At 45.2% G+C, this 19,450-nt stretch overlaps 1 protein-coding gene across 1 annotated transcript in view; it reads left to right on the plus strand.

The window, feature by feature from the left end:
- GTF3C1 (general transcription factor IIIC subunit 1) overlaps positions 1–18,463 on the plus strand; it is an 83,266-nt gene extending 64,803 nt beyond the window's left edge. The window contains exons 29-37 of the mRNA XM_074965612.1: positions 1,607–1,700; positions 4,075–4,247; positions 4,757–5,041; positions 6,307–6,560; positions 8,363–8,649; positions 9,150–9,828; positions 10,062–10,101; positions 11,883–12,075; positions 15,557–18,463. Of these exons, the coding sequence (XP_074821713.1) occupies positions 1,607–1,700; positions 4,075–4,247; positions 4,757–5,041; positions 6,307–6,560; positions 8,363–8,649; positions 9,150–9,828; positions 10,062–10,101; positions 11,883–12,075; positions 15,557–15,778 (2,227 nt within the window). The 3' untranslated portion in view covers positions 15,779–18,463. The remainder of the gene's footprint in view (positions 1–1,606; positions 1,701–4,074; positions 4,248–4,756; positions 5,042–6,306; positions 6,561–8,362; positions 8,650–9,149; positions 9,829–10,061; positions 10,102–11,882; positions 12,076–15,556) is intronic.
- Positions 18,464–19,450: the final 987 nt, after the last annotated feature.

Genomic DNA, 19,450 nt, shown 5'->3' on the forward strand with positions numbered 1-19,450 from the left:
AGATGGATTCGCAGCATGCCCTGCAACTCAGTCAGGTCCAAGCTGTTTCAGACCAAGAGGCAAGCTGGTTCCAAAACTGAGTGTCTCACACAGAGATCAGTCTACCATCCGCTCCCTCTCTCTTTAAAATCTATGGCAGCAGTTCTCAGACTGTGGGTTGGGACCCCATTTTAATGGGGTCACCAGGGCTAGCTTAGACTGGTTGGGGTCTGGGGCCAAAGCCCGAGTCCCACTGGCTAGGGCTGAAGCTGAAGCCCAACAGCTTCAGCCCTGGGCAGTGGGGCTCAGGCTTTGGCTTCGCCTCCCCCCACCACCACCACACACGGGGCACCAGGGCTTCAGCAAGCTCAGTCCCCCCTGCTGGGGTCATGTAATAATTTTTGTTGTCAGAAGGGGGTCATGGTGCAATGAAGTTTGAGAAACCCTGATCTATGGGAATCCAACTGAAGTACCTTCACGGATTACAGCTGCAGCAGTATGTCATGGGGAGAGTGGCAACCTATCAAATAAGTAGGGTTCCAGGCCATTTAGGGCTTTGTTGGTCAAAACCAACAACTTAAATTCTATCCAGAAATCAGCGGGCAGCCAGTGCAGATCATGGAGCACAGATGTGATGTGCGCCTACTGCCAACTTTGCCAGCTTAAGCTTCCACAATGACTTGAGGTGTTTATAAGTGTGCTCGTGACCATGGTATCAGACCACTCCATCTCCCTGCCACAGCAGAATTTCCCCTGTTGTACACTTACCAGAGTTTTGTCTAGTTTAGTTTTCTGGCTGCCAAGCAGGGGGAGACAGTTCCTGCCTGGCCCACTTCATTCTCAGGAAGCCTTTTCTGGATATTCATCTTACATCTCTGTTTCTTAAATTCATCTAATTAGTCACGGGTCTATCCCCAAATTAATCTTCTCCACCTAGTCTAAGGAATGGAGTCATAAGTAGTATTACAGTCCCTCTTGTTTGTAAAACACTATAGATGAGGAGTGACTACTTCTGCAGCTGTGGCCTCTGGCAGAAGGGTATTATAGACAGCAGTCAGGTACTAATTCCATCTGTATTGTTAGGCTGTAAACTGCCTTGGAAGGTCCCAAGTTTCTGAACACGTATAGAGGAGAGAAGGGGAAGTTTTCTTTATCTGCTAATTCTCCTTCAAGATCTATAACAGTCCAGACCCTCTGAGAATGTTGGTACTCTGTGTTTATTGAGAGTCATTTTAAAAGCTCACGGAAGTGTTATGTTTGCTAAAGTATGGCTTCTGAAGCAGTCAAGTGAAGGCTGGGAGATAGCTAGATCCTTCTATGTGGGTGTGTGATGTCATCAAAAACCCTAAGAGTTCTGTCTCCATTGGCTGATTGGGAGGAGCTATGATCCAACTATCCTGGAGTGTAAAAAGTTCTTGAAAAAGCCAAGTGTAGCACGTAGGGGAAATGTCCCCATTTCGTTAGGAATTCAGATGTAGCAACATTGTGACTAACTAACTGTGTGTGTGCACGCATATGCAAACATTACAGGCAAACACTCCATTTAAATATTACTGCATTAGTTTAGTGATTGGGTGCTTCATGCTCAGAATGCCTGGAATAAAGTAATACGATTGTTTTCTTTCAGTATCTATGATATTCACTTCCTAGTGCTCCAGAACCTGATTCAGAGTACTTTGGCACTCTCAGATAATCAAATGAAGTCCTGCCAGTCATTTCAGGTACCGTATGATTTTGGTTTTGTTTCACTTTTTCTGCAACACATTGTGATGGAAATAACAAAGTTCTTCAGGTTTGTCAGAGTGGATTCCACTGTAAGTGCGCGTGCGCCTCATGCACACACAACCTGATCTTTGTGACTAGCAGTGTCCAGTGGGGCCACACATGTGTCCTGTACTACCTCATGCTCCCACATAAGGGCATAAAGGGCAGGGCAGCTGTAACACTCCCTCAGTTCCCTGTTAAAGCCCATGGCCATGATAGAGGACTTGTCCTTTGAGGGCACAGAGCTTTTCATCAAGAGGATGGACAACACTCCGCACTCACTGAATGACTCCAGTGCTTCCTGTACTCTTTGGGGACTTACACCTCTCCTTCGTACTGCAAGCTGTACCATCCCCAGCCACGGCTGAGACAGCACACGCCATCTTAGTGCCCCAGACAGATGAAATAGCGTGCCAAAAGGGCATGCGCCATACAACGTGAGGCAACAACCTTCCTCTTCCCTGGCAATGCACACTGCTGCTTTGACACGTAAGTAGATTTGATAAGATGGTTGAGATCTGCATCAAACCCAGTCTAGAGAAAACATAACTTTCGGAATCCACCTCATCCATTCAACTGCATGTTGTCTGCCATGACAGCCAACAGATGGATTTTAGAGATCATTGCCCATGGTGTCCCCATCCCTCCTCAGGGACCTTTCTCATAAGAGCCTATTACAATCAGCAGTGTGGTCTCATTGCTTCCTGTAGGAGCTGTAAAGGAGGTTCCTCCAGAGTATACGGGTAGCGGCTTCTACTGTCAGTATTTCCTCATTCCGAAGAACGAAAACCCTCTTTCTTCTATCTTAGACTTGAGCAGACTGAACAAATATGTACATGTCTCAGGTTCAGAATGGTAATTCTTCCCTCCATCAGTCCATCGCTCCAAGCTCAAGACTGGTTCATGGCTCTCAACTTGGAGGATGTGTACTTCTACATAAATAATTCCACAAAGATCATTGAATAGTGCAAATGCTGTGATCCTTTTAATGATGAGAAAAATAGATAAAGATTTTTTAAAATTTGGAATCCTAACGAGCTGATTTCAGTATTTACCTTTGAAATTGTTTCAGCGTAACTATACCTGTATTCCCCTTCCTCCTCCCCTCCCCTGTGATCCACTCCAGGAGTTCCCAATCAGATCTCAAGTCTCCTACCACCACCTGTCTTTGGGTAGGGACCCTCGTCCCAGTCCCATCTGATTGGAAGGTATAAGGCTGCCTTACACTGTTATATCCCCAGCAAGCCAGACTGCCTAAAAGCCATCTTGAACCAGTATATGCAAGCATTCCTATGTGATGGTACCTCTCTAGAGTTGTTTAGTCTCAGTGATTCACTTTAATCACCTCCCACTGTTTTTAGTTCCTGTAGGAACTGTGGTAACCCTCCTCCATGGAGAAGAACACAATCATACATAAACCAGTCATAAATTTAATAAAATGAGGTTCCCAAAGATATTACATGGGATTGTGTCTGTCATGGTATACTTCCACATAGATAATTATGCACACATTTGAAGTGCATTGAAAGTGTTGTGATCCTTTTAATGAGAAAAATAGATGAAGAATTTTAAATGTGCAATCATAACAGCAGCTGATCTCAATACTTACCTTTGAAATATCAGACAGGCACTCTGTTTACAAAGTTCTATAGAATTTGGTGCACATCACTGGAATTTACTGGTTTTGGTTCCTAGGAAACCTTGTAAATGTAATATAAACATGTATATATGTCCTTAAGCTTACGTTCAACTGTAAGTTCTGATTTGTGGTTTCATATTGAAAATGTAACTGACAATTTATAAACAACTCATACAGACTTGATTACAAGGGCTGTTGATTCCAAATAAATGGTTTCCTAGTTCTTACCAGGATCTGCATGCAAGCAAACCGCCACGTAAATTGAATGGAATTTGTTTTGCCTCTTGAGCAAACAAGTGAAACTTTGTTATATTTGGGTATAAATTTCTCTATAAATAGCATATCTCATAAAATATTTTGTTGTACGTGATCGTGATTCGGTCTCTGGAAAAAACCACAACAGAATAGAGAGCTAATGCTAGGTACTTATGAGGTCAGTACCTGAGACTACCCATAAAGCTCACTCCAGTATCTCAGTAATGGCTATCATATTTATAGTGCTTCCCCCCACAATAGGATCTGGACATACAGGGATGACTTTGCTCTCTGTCTGTCTTGCCTTGAGTCACTGTTCTGATTTGGATGTAACTTTGCTCTACAGAGCTGAAGAGTTTATGGTTTGGGCTGCAATATGTGGATTTTATTAATGTATCCCTGCTGTTAATCTGGCATTTAAACGGTGTGTGTTGCAGACTTTTCGGCTGTACCGTGAGTACAAGGATGACATTCTTGTGAAGGCTTTCCTAGAATGTCAGAAGAGAAGTTTGGTCAATCGCCGTCGGGTTAACCATACCCTGGGTCCAAAGAAAAGTCGGGCTTTGCCCTTTGTGCCTATGTCATATCAGCTATCGCAAAGCTACTACAGGTAAATGTCCAGCAAAGTCTGCTGTACTTTATAGAGCTAATGCAGTAATGTCTCCAAACATGCTTTGAATAGAGGATAAAATATATAACTCTGTTACTTAACAAGAATAGAAACAATGAGGAACTAGAAGCTAGGGACCAGATTCTCTGTTATGGCTAAAGAGCACACAGCAGGAGTTGAGGGTGTAAAGGTGGTTTAAATGTGCGGCTTCAGCTAGTCCCCAGGCTGGGTTAGAATAGCTGAAATGGCAGCTGGGGGATCATCAGAGAATTGTAGGGAACCAAGCCTGTTTTCTTCCAGCCACACCCCTTATACTGGAAACTGCACTGAGGAGAGGATAGCATAACAGCTGTTAGGCCAATGGAGGGTTTTTCTTTGCACTGGGATGCTTTGCTACAGCCTGGAACATAGACTGTTGCATTTCCTTTTGGGATTTTTTGCAGTTTTTTGGGATTTCTGCCCAGTAGTACAAACCCTGTATATCTTCATTCAATTTTTTTTGTGTCCAGAGTCTTCACATGGCGGTTTCCTAGTACAATTTGTACAGAATCCTTCCAGTTCCTAGAGAAGCTCAAGGAAGCTGGAAAATCGGACGAACCAGATAGCTTTTCATTCAAGGATCAAGAAGCCAAAGATTCAGCAGACATGCTAGCTTTTCCTATGGATGGCCCCGGAGGTCATTGTGTAGCAATTCTTTCCCTGTTCTCCCTGGGCCTTATTTCTGTGGATGTGAGGATCCCAGACCAAATAATCGTGGTGGACAGCACTATGGTGGAGAATGAAGTCATCAAAAGGTAAACACTAATGCTCTTATCCAAATAAGGGCTGTGTATAACTTGCTGAATGAAATTGACAACAGACATGGGAATATTCTGCTCTGCGTTTCAGCACACGCTTTCCAATGGCAATCTTGGATGTTTTCAGGGACCATCCTGAAGATTTAACAGCACTTGTTAGTCTTTCATCTGAGCATTGGCATGTGTTAACTTCCTCATTATTCTGAAAGAACATACCTATGGTGAAGATAGAATTGCCAAAGACTTCATCACTGTTTTCAGAGATAATCAGGGCAGCATAGCCTAGCTGTGCCAATTGCACATGCTCATTGCCATTGTACCAACCTAACCATTTCAGGGAATTACCATGAATTGGTGTTTTTGTTATGTTTTCTATGTGGGTTTCTGCTCTGCTGGACTCATGTTATGATTTGTGGGAAAGAAATTGCCTGCATGATATTGACCCTGTGCACTTGCTATGGCTCCAAATGATGGGACACCTAAGAAGTAATGCCCATTGTCACATCACTGTTCTGAGAAGACCAGGCAGCTGATGGAAAGGAGAGATCTGCCATTAAGTGTTGCTAATCAAATCATTAATATACAGCATAAATCCAGGAATATAATCAAATACCTTGAACATGGGATACAAAGACATACTGTGAAGGAACTAGGGAGTGATGAACACAATGGAAACCAGATACAGATCTAGCCCTCTGTGGGGGAGGCCTGTCAAAGCTCCATAATGATGAAATGAAATGAAATGAAAGCTGATGAAATGACCATGTAGCCTGACTGTTCAGTAGTTGGAGCTGATGCATTGGGATTGTTTTTAAAGAATTTACAGATTAAAAATTCACAGAAAGGGGAGTCCCCTCTTCCAAGCTTTCTTGCAGTTCCTTTTTTACTGTCTGGTTCTAAGCATTTCATTCAGCAGACTACTATGAACAGCTCTACAGAGAAGCAGTCATCTATGGGCTGTATTTTGAGAATGACTAACATGCTGGAGTGTGGAGCAGAATGTAATCTTTCTTGGTGTTATGTGGTTATGTAATGAAAGACCTTATTGCAATACATATATTTGACTGGGTCAGCAACCTCATTTCTGAATTTCCTGATTGTGGTTAAAATCATAGTTGGAATGTTGCATTACTGTAGTGTTGTGTGTTCATCATTATCAATCCTTTTAATTGATTTAGCTTAAATGAAATAAACTATTGGAAAAAAGTCTTTTTTTTTTTTTGGAAGAAAGTGGCAAAAGATTAACAGTACATTTCCTGCAGTTTGGGAAAAGATGGTCTTGAGGATGACTATGATGAAGATGATGACTTGGATGAGAGCTCTGGAAACAAACGGAGAATAGAGATAAAAGCTCGTCAAGCATCTCATACCAATTACTTACTCATGAGAGGCTACTATGCTCCAGGAATCGTCAGCACACGCAATCTGAACCCCAACGACAATATCGTGGTCAATTCTTGCCAAGTGAAAGTCAAGCTGAGATGTGCCCCAATGCCAGGGAGGCTCAGTACCTCAGGTTAGTTTCTGTATGTGTGTAAACAAGTAAACCAAATTGGAATGGATGTCATTCTGTGTTTGCAAACTCAGGGAAATGGAGGCAGTGTTTTAATGCAGTCTCCTAGCAGGATCATCTTCTTTCATACTTAGCAAATATCTGATTCTTCCTGTATTCTCATACTACTTATTGGGCTGTTTCATTCTTCTGACTCTAACGTGGTTTTATTAATGCAGCTTGCTTTGATCAGCTTCCTTGGTAACTTAGCTCCTTGTGTGCATCCCACTTTGCGGGCGGTCATTAATCCAAACATGCCTGCTACTTGGTGAACCTATCAGTCCCTTTCCTAATTTTAAAAGCTCTTTTCTTTTACCTCGAAGTTTCCACTTCTGTAAGGAGACTGAGCCAATCTCCTTGAAAAGCTCTTTGGGGCAGGGACTCTCGCTTATTTTGTATTTTATACAGTACCTAACACAATGGCGCCTGATCTGGCTGTGGCCTTTAGACACTGCTGCAATATAAATGTTAATAATATTCAGAACTCTGGGTTCTAAAAGCTGCATCCAAGATCAGGGCCCCTTGTTCTCAGTTCTGCACAGACGCCGAACAGGAGACCACCTGAATAGGGAAGACAGACAAAGAGTGGGAGAAAGGGAATATTTATCTCCATTTTACTGACAGGGAACTGAGGCAGAGTGTGCAGTTTTTCCCACAGTCGCACAGGGAGTCAGGGAATCTGGATTCAGTTCTCAGCTCTGCCAGAGTGCTGGTCCAGTGCCTTAACCACAAGAGTGGTGGTGGTGGTCTTTGCTCAAGACAGATGTATCCAGGAAGGATTTCTTGGTTTGTAATGGAAGGTCCGCTACTGTCCCTGCCTATGCTATTCACATCTGTCACAACAGGAATCTGAAAACCCCGGTTCCTGAAGTCCTGTTACCATACAATCCCTGTATGGGTCAGTCAGGTTGCCATTGCAGTACTTTGCCGTTCCTCTTGGACACCTGACTTTGGCCATCAAAGGAGAGCAGGTGTTACATCATAGTGCCCCATAGGGCAAAGTGTAAAGGCTGTCTGTAAACACCAGAAAAAGGAAGGTGGGAGCAAAGAATCAACTAAGAATGGTATCATATCTGTCCTTCCCCTGCCCCCAGCATCCTGGACCAGAAAAGTCACTTTTGAAAAGAGTGTTAGTTTGGAGCTAACTGATACAGAGCTTCTCATTAAGGCAAAAACCACTCAGAGATGTACACCCTCTCTATACCCAGTTTTTCTGGTGTCTTCATGGTGGTGTAATCTTCTGTTCCATGTTCTTTATCAGACTTGGCCAATAGCTTTCTACTCTGCATCGGCATCTGTCACTCATTTCTACCAAAGGAGTCACTTCTCCAGAGTCTGTCTTTTTGTCTCAGGCTCTCCAGTTGTGATTTTAGTGACCTTCTCTAAAGACATAGCAGAACACTCTTAAATCTGTTTATTTACAGGATTTCCTAAGTGACCCAGAGCTAGAGAGAGAGAGACTGCAAGAGTCCAGTCTCCCCTTCGCTGATATTTCGTACTGGCTTGGGGTTAGGGCCTTTGTAAGCCAACTTGATGGTTCCTTTTCTGCAGCCCATTTCATACACAAGTGTGGGGGCATATAGAAGAAAGGAATTTGCAGTGGTGAATGTGGAACATGGAGCTATATTTTTAATTGAAGAGTCTAAGAGTTGTCAGAGGAGCCTGGAAAGATTTTTGATCCTTCTGTCATCCAATGTATGGTAACATTAGTACAGGAAGATTCTGTCTTCATCAAGATTAATACACTCATTCTGTTTACTTTGCAGTTCCTTCTGTGGTTGATAACATGGCTGTAGGAATCTCCTGCCTCCCTGATGCTTTTACCAGGCTGCTAAAAGTCCAGGAAGCCACTTATGACGTAGATCAGTTTGTCCTCCAGTGTACAGAGTGTTATGGGTATAGCTCCAAAGATGTGGCTGCTGTCCTAGAGATCCGTAATGCCATTGAGGCATCCTCTTCCTTCGGGATTGACAAGGCAGAGCTGGGCAAACAGTTCCACTGCTATGAAGAAACTGACACCGAATGCACCAGGTGTTTACAGCAGTATATTCAGGTTGGTTTACATCTCCGTCACCAATATATATGTGAACTCCATAGCACTCTTTTTGAATAGGAAAGACATATAATCCATATGAAACAAATGGGAACAGAATTACTTCCTCTACGTGATAAATTTAGTAATGAGATTCCCAGTCAACAACCAATGGTCATCTCACGTCATACATCCTGTGTTTGTCTTTCTGAAGACCAGAAAATATGGTGGCACTAAATGAAAAAGTTGGATGAGTGACTACACTCACCCAGCGCACCGTGGTCAGTCTCTAAAGTGCACAGGAATATTTCAATATCTTTGCTGTAGTTTCAGAGGAGATTAAGCAAGGGAACTATTCTCTTTTTTAAGTCTATAGGACAGGAGAGTTGAAAAGGGACTGAGAGTTTGGCAAGGCACTCTTGCAACTGGTTACAATAATGGGAATTCCAGGAAGTTTTGAATGTTTCATCATACTGGTATTCCACAGCGCTACCTAAAGATAAAACTTGTTTCTTTTTCAGGACCTCCTCAAGATGGAACAGGTGTTAGAAGTGGGAGGGAACACTGTACGATTGGTTGCAATGACATTTGCCAAACCCTGGCTGTTGTATTCAGTGTGTCTGAAGAATAAAGGTGGTGGTGCTGGTCTGCAGGGCAAAAACTCCGTCACTCACTTGGATTTGCAACAGAACTCTCAGCAGCCAGAGCCAAAGCAAGGGGTGGAGTCTTCAAGGGAGGAGGGACAGCCTGGAAAAGTCTTAAGTCCTGTTGACAGTGATGAAGGACCCTCAAGGAAAAGATTCAAGACTCAACATGGTGGGCTTCAAGATGGCACCGAAGTCGATCAGGACATAAAGAGCTGTTCAGAAGGAGCAACTGAAGCAGCCCCTGATGCAAGTTTAACTGAGCCCACGCAGGTGAAAGGGGTGTTAGTTGCACATGAAGAAATGGGCCCTTTCAGAGGGCAGACAGGACACTATGTGCAACACCCTGTGCACGGACCAGAATCTGTCACTGAAAAAGATAAAGAGCAAGATAAAGCCAATTCTGAAGAACAAGAGACTGCAGTAGATGATAGTGTTGCAGCTAATGAGGAAGAAAGGCAGATGCCTAGCTTTGAACATACAGCCAGAGATACAGCTTTGAACATGTCACTTGATGATGCATCTCACCCACAGGAAAGTTCTGAAGTCTGTAAAGGTGCATAGGAGTTTTATTCATATGGGATATAGACTAGTTCTCAAGCTATAAGCTTATACCTGTAAATTCACTAGCCCCAAACCTCGTAACTTTGTGCTATAGCAAGAAACAGACATCTCTCTTACTGCTTTTTCATTAACAGTGAATAGTGATTTGTGGCAGTTAATATAAAATCTGTATCTCCTTTTTTTTTTTTTCTGGTGCTCATTACATGTTTTCTGATCTTTCTTCAGACAATTCTTTGACAGATCTACCCCAGGCAGTACGGGAAAGGTAAGTAAAGAGAAGTCTGTAGAACCATTAAATAATAAGCATATCATGCTTAGACATGCAATCATTTAGAAAAATAATAGAATGTATAATATAATACAATATATTAGCAAAATAACAATTACAAAAACAGATATGGAAAGTGCACGCTTGGCACTAGTGTAGATGTGTCTCCAATTCCTTGGTGAACCCAGAGTGCATGGAAGGACTCTGGAGACTAGGACTGTCCTACCTCGTCCTCTTGTTACCTCAGACTCCTTGCCCCTCAGCATGGCCATTCCAAATGTCTCTGGGGCACGGGCACTTCTGAAAGTCCCCAACATATTATAAACACTAGAAGGAACAGAAATAATCCTCTCCACCCTACACTCAAATAAACTTAATGCTCATTAGGCCCTGCTTCCCAAGTGAGGGTCTAGGGAATAGAACAATATCGGAGTGGTAGATTCCAGTCAAGAACCTGGCCGTCACCTCCAAGATGTTAAATCAGGGGACTCAGTGCCTCGGCTGATCTCTGCTGTTGACATGCAATGCAGAGAGAGGGGTCTTGTGTAGCCTTGTAGGTCATTAAAGAGCTGTTTTCTTGAATTGGACTGATGAGCAGAGTGAAAGCCAGCATCATTTTTGGGCACGGATGTAAAGTGCACCCTGTGACATACTCTGGCCCCGTGGTTTCGGCAGCAGATCCAGGTATATCAGAAATGCAGATTGTATTGAATTAAAAATTATATGAAATGAGCAGTCCAATCAGGTAGGCTTCCTGGTGGGTTTTTATTAGTTGGTTTATTTGTTACTACCCCCATAATCTTTAATGTGCCACAGAGTTTTGTATTGTCAGCACAACTTCATTGCAGAAATGGTGAGGGCAGTTGGGACTGTTGGTATCTGGGAAGGTGTGTGCGCTGGGGAAGGGACACATCTCTTCTTTCTTTGCCCTTTTCAGCCTGATTTAGAGGTGGCTGCGTACGTTTGGGGATGAGGGACTTGCTTTTTTCTCTGCCCCAGTAACTCTTGACAGTAACCATATCTCCCACTGCCCTTGTCCCAGTATTTGCTGGTGCATCCAGCAGAAATAGACAAGCACATTAGCTGCACACTTCTGCTTCATTGATTGGCACTGAGATGGTTTATGTTAACAGGCTAGCTGCCTTTCCCAACTAGTCAGGGAGCACCCTGACTGAGCTGCTGCTCATGCATGTCCTAAGCATTCCCACTGGTGCTGTGCAGAAACCATGATATGGAATTAAAGCCTCTTGCTGAAAACAGACATTCCCTACCCCCTGCAATGTGGTGGGAGGAGCCCTAAGGTAGTGTTTCCATCCAACTTTAATAGGGCACGCACACACATTTATTTACTCAGTTCAGCTCTGGGTCAAAGCACCATGGAAGCTGAATAGAAACTAGCACCAGTCTCCACACCCACTGTCAGATTAAAAACGCCGTCACTCGCCAGCAAACTGCCCATCACTAGGATGCTTTGTTGTGACAAACTCACTCCCAGATCACTCTCAAGGGGGTATGCCTAGCAAGCAATACTTCTGACCCTGGGACTCTGGTAGCTGGATGGAACATTTATTTCAGGAGAGCCCTGCAGGGACTTAGGACAGCGATCTGCAGCCCAATGTGTTTGCACAGACTCACAGAAGGTACCATTATTTTTGCTTCTGATATGGGTGCTTTGCTAGTGTAGGGAGAGGGAAGAGACACCTCTATATAGCAAGCAATTTGCATTTTTCATTTTTAAAATTGCAACTGACAAAGTGGAACTTGCTGTCCCTCTGCAGGGCCTGTGAGAATGTCTGTTTCATTGGGAGGCCGTGGCGAATCGTGGACGGGAAACTGAATAAACCTGTGTGTAAGGGAATGATGGAAGCTGTGCTCTATCACATCATGACAAAGCCCGGCATAACAGAAAACACCTTGCTGCAACATTACGTGGGCGTTCTTCAGCCTGTTTCTGTCCTGGAGATACTACAGGTACATTTGTTATCAGATGTTGAACATTATCCTATTTCAGCCTCTGTTTAGTGTGACTGTCTCACTGGAGTGATACCAAAGGGTCTCACGTGTCCACGCCACAGTAACAGACTCCCTTGTTGGGAGTCCCAGGAGAGAAGCCAACAACTGTGACTGGACCGTGGAGACTGAGTTCCCGTCTCATTCCTTGAACAGATTCATGTGGGCCAGGCCTGGGGCGTGCTGGCTGGTGGGGTTGAAAGGAAGTGTGCCCTGCTGTGCCTGGTCTTTGAATTATTGTGGTGCTTGGTAGCAACTGCACAACTAGGATTGCCTTCTAAAATGGGCCTGTTGGTCTGAAATGTCAAGCATGGCCTGGGTTGGAACCTCCAGTGGCCAGAACTGCTGCTTCGTCAGGGGACAGGAGCCACAGGAGTTCCACGCAATCCTTTGAAGCATTCTGGTGACCCAGTTTGGGTCCCGACCCATGGGTTGAGAAACCTTGATCTAGACAACATCCAAAATCCGCTCCCTCTGACAAGGAGGCCAAACATGTAGGCTTGTTGGGAAGGAAGGTCTTCACATCCACTTGCTTTCTGTTCAGAATAGCAAACTGTCCTGTCCTATTGGCTAAGTATGACTATCTGAACTATTCCAAGATCACAAACTGTAGAAAAGCTGCCACAGCAAGACAGAAATCAGTTCCAGGCTCTTACTGAGGAAGAAAAAAGAAAAGGAGTACTTGTGGCACCTTAGAGACTAACCAGTTTATTTGAGCATGAGCTTTCGTGAGCTACAGCTCACTTCATCGGATGCATAGCATATCGTGGAAACTGCAGAAGACATTATATACACACAGAGACCATGAAACAAAACTTCCTCCCACCCCACTCTCCTGCTGGTAACAGCTTATCTAAAGTGATCATCAAGTAGGGCCATTTCCAGCACAAATCCAGGTTTTCTCACCCTTCCCCCCCCACACACACACACACACATACAAACTCACTCTCCTGCTGGTAATAGCCCATCCCTCTTTGAAACCTCTCTTTATAATGCGCATGATAATCAAGGTGGGTCATTTCCAGCACTAATCCAGGTTTTCTCACCCCCGCCCCCCACACACCCCCTTCCAAAAACCACACACACAAACTCACTCTCCTGCTGGCAATAGCTCATCTTACAATGTGCACAGCAATAATCCAAGTTTAACCAGAACGTCTTGGGGGTGATGGCCAGAACCGCATTTCAATCAGCAGTTGATACAACAGACATCTATCAAAAAAGCCTTTAGTAAGCCTTTTGATACTGTCTCACATGACCTTCTCATAAAAAAAAATAGAGAAATATAGCCTAGACCAGAGGTTCTCAAACTGTGGTCTGCGGATAGTTCCCTCTTAGGTGCGGGCCTGGGCGGCAGCACATGAGAGAATGAAGGGCTGCCGGCCAATTAGTGGAGCTGTGCACCCTGGAGAAGAGGGGTGGGAGAATAGGGGGTAAGTGGGAGGGGGCAGTGGGGTGAGAAGAGGGGGTGGGGGAATTTGGGACGTGCAGGGCTGCAGTGACAAGAGAAAGAGGCAACTTTGCCCAGCTCCAGGGCTGCGGCTGCCGGGGAGAGATGGCCCTCCTTCCCAGCCCCAGCTCTGTGTCTGCTGTGGCGGGGGAGAGAGGGAGAGACCCCCCTCCTTCCCAGCCCCAGCTTGGGGGCTGCTGCACCAGGGGAGAGAGAGCACATCCATTGAATTAGAAAAGTAAGACTAGTGATATTAAAATATGAGTTGTGTGCTTTTCTTTGTAGAACAAAAACATGTTTATTAAGGGGTTTTTTTATATAGCGCTTTTATCCAAAGCACTTTACACTAGTTAGCTAACGGTACAAACAACATTTGGAAAGATCATTAAGTGGTCCGCCGAGACCCTCAGCAATTTTCAAGTGGTCCACGAAAAAAAAAGTTTGAGAACCACTGGCCTAGACAAACCTATTATAAGGTGAGTGTACAGTTGGCTGGCTGGGGATCTAGAGTTCCAACCTGGAGAGGCAGCAAGCACTTTGGAGGAAAGGATTAGAATTCAACATGATCTCGAAAAACTGGAGAAATGGTCTGAAGTAAATAGGATGAAGTTCAATAAGGACAAATGTAAAGTACTTCATTTAGAAAGGAATAATCAACTGCATAAATACAAAATAGGACATGACTGCCTAGGAAGGAGTACTGCAGAAGGAGTTACAGCGGATCACAAACTAAATATGAGTTGTCAATGTAATACTGTTGCAAAAAAAGTGAACATCATTCTGGGATGTATTAGCAGGAGTGTTGTAAGCAAGAAACCAGAAGTAATTCTTCCACTCAGCACTGATAAGGCCTCAATTTGAATACTGTGTCTAGTTCTGGGCACCACACTTCAGGAAAGATGTGGACAAATTGGAGAAAGTCCAGAGGAGAGCAATAAAAATTATTAAAGGTCTAGCAAACATGACCTATGATGAAAGACTGAAAAAACTGGATTTGTTTAGCCTGGAGAAGACTGAGGGGGGACATAAGTCTTCATGTAAATCATTGTTATAAAGAGGAGCATGACCACTGAGGACAGGACAAGAAGTAATGGGCTTAAATTGCAGAAAGATTTAGGGAGATTTAGGTTGGACATTAGGAAAAACTTCCTAACTGTAAGGGTAGTCCAGCACTGGAACAGATTACCGAGGGAGGTTGTAGAATCTGTCGTTGGAGGTTTTTAAAACAGGTTAGACAAACACCTGTCGGGGATGGTCTAGATAATCCTGCCTCAATGCAGAGGACTAGATGACCTCTTGAGGTCCCTTCCGGTGCTACATTTGTATGATTCTGTGACTTATGGAATTGACTTAACTCTAATTTGGTGCGAGCTATAGTGGTGTAAGAGCCACAGGGAGGCATCACCATTTTATATATCTAGTTATCTACACTAGTTAGCCCTTCCAATGCTATCCCAAGCTATACTGTCCACTCCTGAAATGTGTCTGGTTACTCCACTGCTCCAGGGTCACCTGACTGGATGTTCCCCTTCAGTTTAAATGCCAGTTAGACTCTTGACTATCTGCATTTGCAATTTGCTTTTGTTGCAAGTTCAAGGATCCTAAAGCCATTGCCACAATTATGCCTCAGGCTTGCCCAGAATGCACAGAGCCTAGCAGTGTCAGTCAGCTCCCTGGAATAGCCACCCAGAGTGCAACATGCTTTTATCAATATACTTCTGCATTGTGGGGACCACAATGATTCATGAGCAGAGTAGCTTAAACTGGTGCATGTGCTCAGCAGTGTCGGCTCACATTATTGGTTTAGTTATATTGCTGTAATCTATAGCAGTGCCACTTTCTTGTGGCTGTTCACTTCTATTTTTTTAATTCTCTGAAGCATCTGGAGAAACAGTCTATGAAGCATGTCACACGGAATAGTCTTACTGGTGTTCCTGGGTTTTAGCATTTCTATGTAACTTCTTAAGCTAAAACATGTCAACTTTTCAACAGGGCCTGGAAACCCTTGGCTGCATCAGAAGGTTCTGCATGAAAAAGCCCTCGGTAATATCTCTCTTCTCTCGGCCTGCTCCTGAAGAAGAGCTAACCGACTCCAAACTGAGTGAGACTCCAACAATATTTTATGAGCCCACCATAGACTGTACTCTGAGAATGGGCAGAGTGTTCCCATACGAAGGCAACTGGAATAAATGGGTGCAGATGATCCATTTATAAGAGATGGCATGGTGCGTCATGCTTGTCCAGCCTACATTGGTGAATGCCAATGGAGGAGAAACTTCTGGTGTGTCCTGTAACTTGTGCTGTGCCTGTCATTTTGTCATGTTTTGTTAAATAAATTTTGTTTCTTATTGGGAATTACTTCAGGCCCATTGTAAAGTAAACATTAAGCTTGTATGGTTGTATAGGATAACAGTCTTCAAACAATGACAGCACCTCCTAGAGGAGGGAAACTGCATCATCTTTGGACATGGCTTTGTATCCAAACTGCTGTACCTTGATTTGATTTCTCAAATTCACATCAGAAGCTGTAGTGTTGTACGTGATCAAAGATCTCTTCACCCAAAAGGCTCTTGCCTGGTTAACATGACTGTCAGATTCTACTTAGTGCAAGATGCGAATGAAGTAAGATTGTTTCATAGAATATAAGGCAGGTTGAGATTGTTATAATTCGGGCTGACCACAGGTCATAGAATTTCATTTAGTGATTCCTATATCAAGCCTTTTTCAACAGACTTTTGATTGAAGTAGAGCAGATCTTAGAGACTTAACCTGGGTGTCTGTCCCAGTAGTTAACTACCCTTGCTGTTTTAATTACATCTCCAGTTTGAACTCTACTGACTTCCAGCCATTGGATCGTGTTCTGACTTTGTCAGCAGATTAAAGAGCCCTTTACTATCAGAAATCTCTCACACAGCTATTGTATAACCTGCACATACACACAGTCATGGGGAGCAGGGACTAGAATTCTGCTGCTCCAGCTGCAGGCACGCAGGCCTCTACCTCTTTAACTGGTTTGGGGACCAGGAGGCCTACATCTAGGCAAGCTGTACTGCCTTCTTTTCCCTACAACCTCTCACCAGATCCTGTGCCTCCAACAAGTCCTGAGCTACAAGAGACAGGAGCCATAGAAAGTGGAGTTCTTATGGCAATGCAATTGACCCAGCCTCTGCATTGTAGGAGGAGCTGGTGACCCGTTACCCTCCACATTGGCCTATCCTTTGTCAGCCCTCACTGAGCCCATGATTATTACAGCTGTTTCACTAATTAGTAACTAACACGGTGTATAATAAACCCAATTCATTATATTTGATTAAAAGAATTCAGGTAAAGGTAAGAATTTTGCAGGGTCCCAGAGCCCAGGCTCCAGCCCAAGCCCAGAAGTCTACACTGCAATTAAACAGACACACAGCCCACGCCCCTCAAGCCCGGGTCAGTTGGCACAAGCCAGCTGCAGGTTTTTGATTGCAGTATAGACATACCCTTAATTTCCATCCTCCTCCCCCTGCGCTCTCCCGACTTCCTATTTTCTTGATCACTGTGGACAGTACTGCTCAGGTCTGTAATCTGAGCATCATCTTTGACTCAGACCTCTCCCTAGCTCCTCACATCCAGGCTATGTCTAAATCTTTCAGATTCTTCTGTATAACATCTCTAAGATCCGGCCTTTCTTATCCATCCACACAGGTATAACTCTCATCCAGGTTCTCATCTTCCATCATGATTCTTGCAATATCCTTCTCTCTGGCCTGGCAAATGTAATCTTGCCCCCTGCGTACCATTCAGAATGCTGCTACAAAAATCATTTCCCCAGCCTATTACTTTGCCCATGTCACCCTCATATTGTATCCCTCTACTTTCTCCCCCTTCTCTGTTGCTACTTGGCATCTCTTTCAAGGCCCTTGATGGCATAGCCCTGCCCACCCTACCTATCATCTCTCATTCAATATCAAAAAAGTTATTTTCCACTTCTGATCAGCCCATGATGTCAGCCTCCATTGTCCACTTGTTCAGTTTTCACACAAGCACTTTTGTGCTTTCTCTTGTGCTGCCCCGCGAGCTCCCTGTGGACATCTGCAAAGCAAATTCTTTATCCTCCTTTAAAGCCCTCCTTTTTTCATGATGTCTATAAGAAAAATTGATGCTGCTTGTGTACTGCGACCACTGTCCATCATGCTGACCAATGTTCTCTCATTTGTTTCCTCGTGCTCTCTCGTCGGTCATTCTGCATCCGTCTGTTCTCTCTTGTTTTATACTTAGATCGTATGGTCTTCGGAGTAGGGGCGGTCTTTTTGGTCAGTGTCTGTATGGCTCCAATCACAATGGCATCCATTGTGGCTCCTGGGTACTACGGTAACACAAAATAAGAATCACGAGGGTGTTGGCTGCATATGATGATCTGAGCACTGCTGGTTCTTCGAGGATTGCACCTGCGCATTCACTCTTGGTGTCAGTGTGCCCAGCACACGGTTGTTGAAAACTCGAGCTCCTGCTACTGCTGCATACAAGTCTAAAGAGCAGAGTCACCCCCAGCACCCCTCAGTTCCTTCTTTACTACCCACGACCGTCATTGCAACTCTGTTTTATATCAGAACAGGTCTTTCTCTCAGCCTTTGGGAACACTGTATATTGTACACTGTGTGTAATTTAGTCTAGTCTTCAGGGTGGTTAGGATAGTTAGTAAGTTTTAGCTGTGTGTATAATAAAAATGTGTTCTGCACTTGTTGTTTTCCCTGTTTGGGGATTTTCTATTCAAGGTACCGAGGTATGCTCTGGTCACTGGGTTTCAAGCCATGTGCTTCTTGCTCCAAACCTGTGCCAGTGAGAACCTAGAGCCCAGCAGCAGGCCGAGTACTGAGGATCAAGAGGCGGGTCGAGAACCAAAGATCAGGAGTCCAGGTTTATCCCTATATAGTAGGGGCGGGCAAACTTTTTGGCCTGAGGGCCACATCAGGTTTCCGAAATTGTATGGAGGGCCGGTTCGGGGAGGCTGTGCCTCCCCAAACAGCCAGGCGTGGCCTGGCCCCCTCCTCCTCCCAACCCCCCCCCACACACACACACTTTTCACCCCTGACGGCTCCCCTGGGACTCCTGCCCCATCCAACCCTCCCTGTCCCCTGATGGCCCTTGGACTCCCCGCCCCTGACTGCCCCCCCCACCCCATCCAACTCCTCCTCTCATTCCTGACTGCCCCCCGGAACCCCTGCCCCCATCCAACCACCCCTTCTCCCTGACCGCCCCCAGAACCAATGCCGCTGACTGCCCCCTCCGCCCCATCCAACCCTCCAGTCCTTCCTAACTGCCCCCCGGGGACCTCTGCCACCATTCACCCCCCATTCCCTGCCCTCTGACCGCCCCAACCCCTATCCACACCCTAGCCCCCTGACCACCACCCCGATCTCTGCTGCCCTCTGTACAACCCCCCCTGCCCCCTTACCGTGCTGCCTGGAGCACCGGTGGCTGGCGGCGCTACAGCTGCACCACCCAGAGCACCAGGACAGGCAGCCGTGCCGCCCGACTGGAGCCAGCCACGCCACCGCGCAGCACAGAGCTGGTGGCACAGTGAGTTGAGGCTGCGGGGGGGTGGGACAGCAGGGGAAAGGCCGGGGGCAAGCCTCCCAGGCCAGGAGCTCAGGGGCTGGGCAGGAGGGTCCAGCGGGCCGGATGTGGTCCGTGGGCCATAGTTTGCCCACCTCTGCTGTATAGACCAGTGGTTTTCAAACTGTGGGTCGTGACCCAGAACTGGGTCACGGAATGGAAGGGACTGGTTGCGGCGGCTCTGGTCAGCACCACTGACCGGGCCATTAAAAGTCCTGTCGGCGGTGCTGCCCTGCTAAGGCAGGCTAGTCTCTACCTATTCCGACACTGCACTGCACCCCAGAAGCAGCC

Source organism: Natator depressus, chromosome 10 (genome assembly GCF_965152275.1).
Source record: "Natator depressus isolate rNatDep1 chromosome 10, rNatDep2.hap1, whole genome shotgun sequence".
In the NCBI taxonomy this organism is placed as follows: Eukaryota; Metazoa; Chordata; order Testudines; family Cheloniidae; genus Natator; species Natator depressus.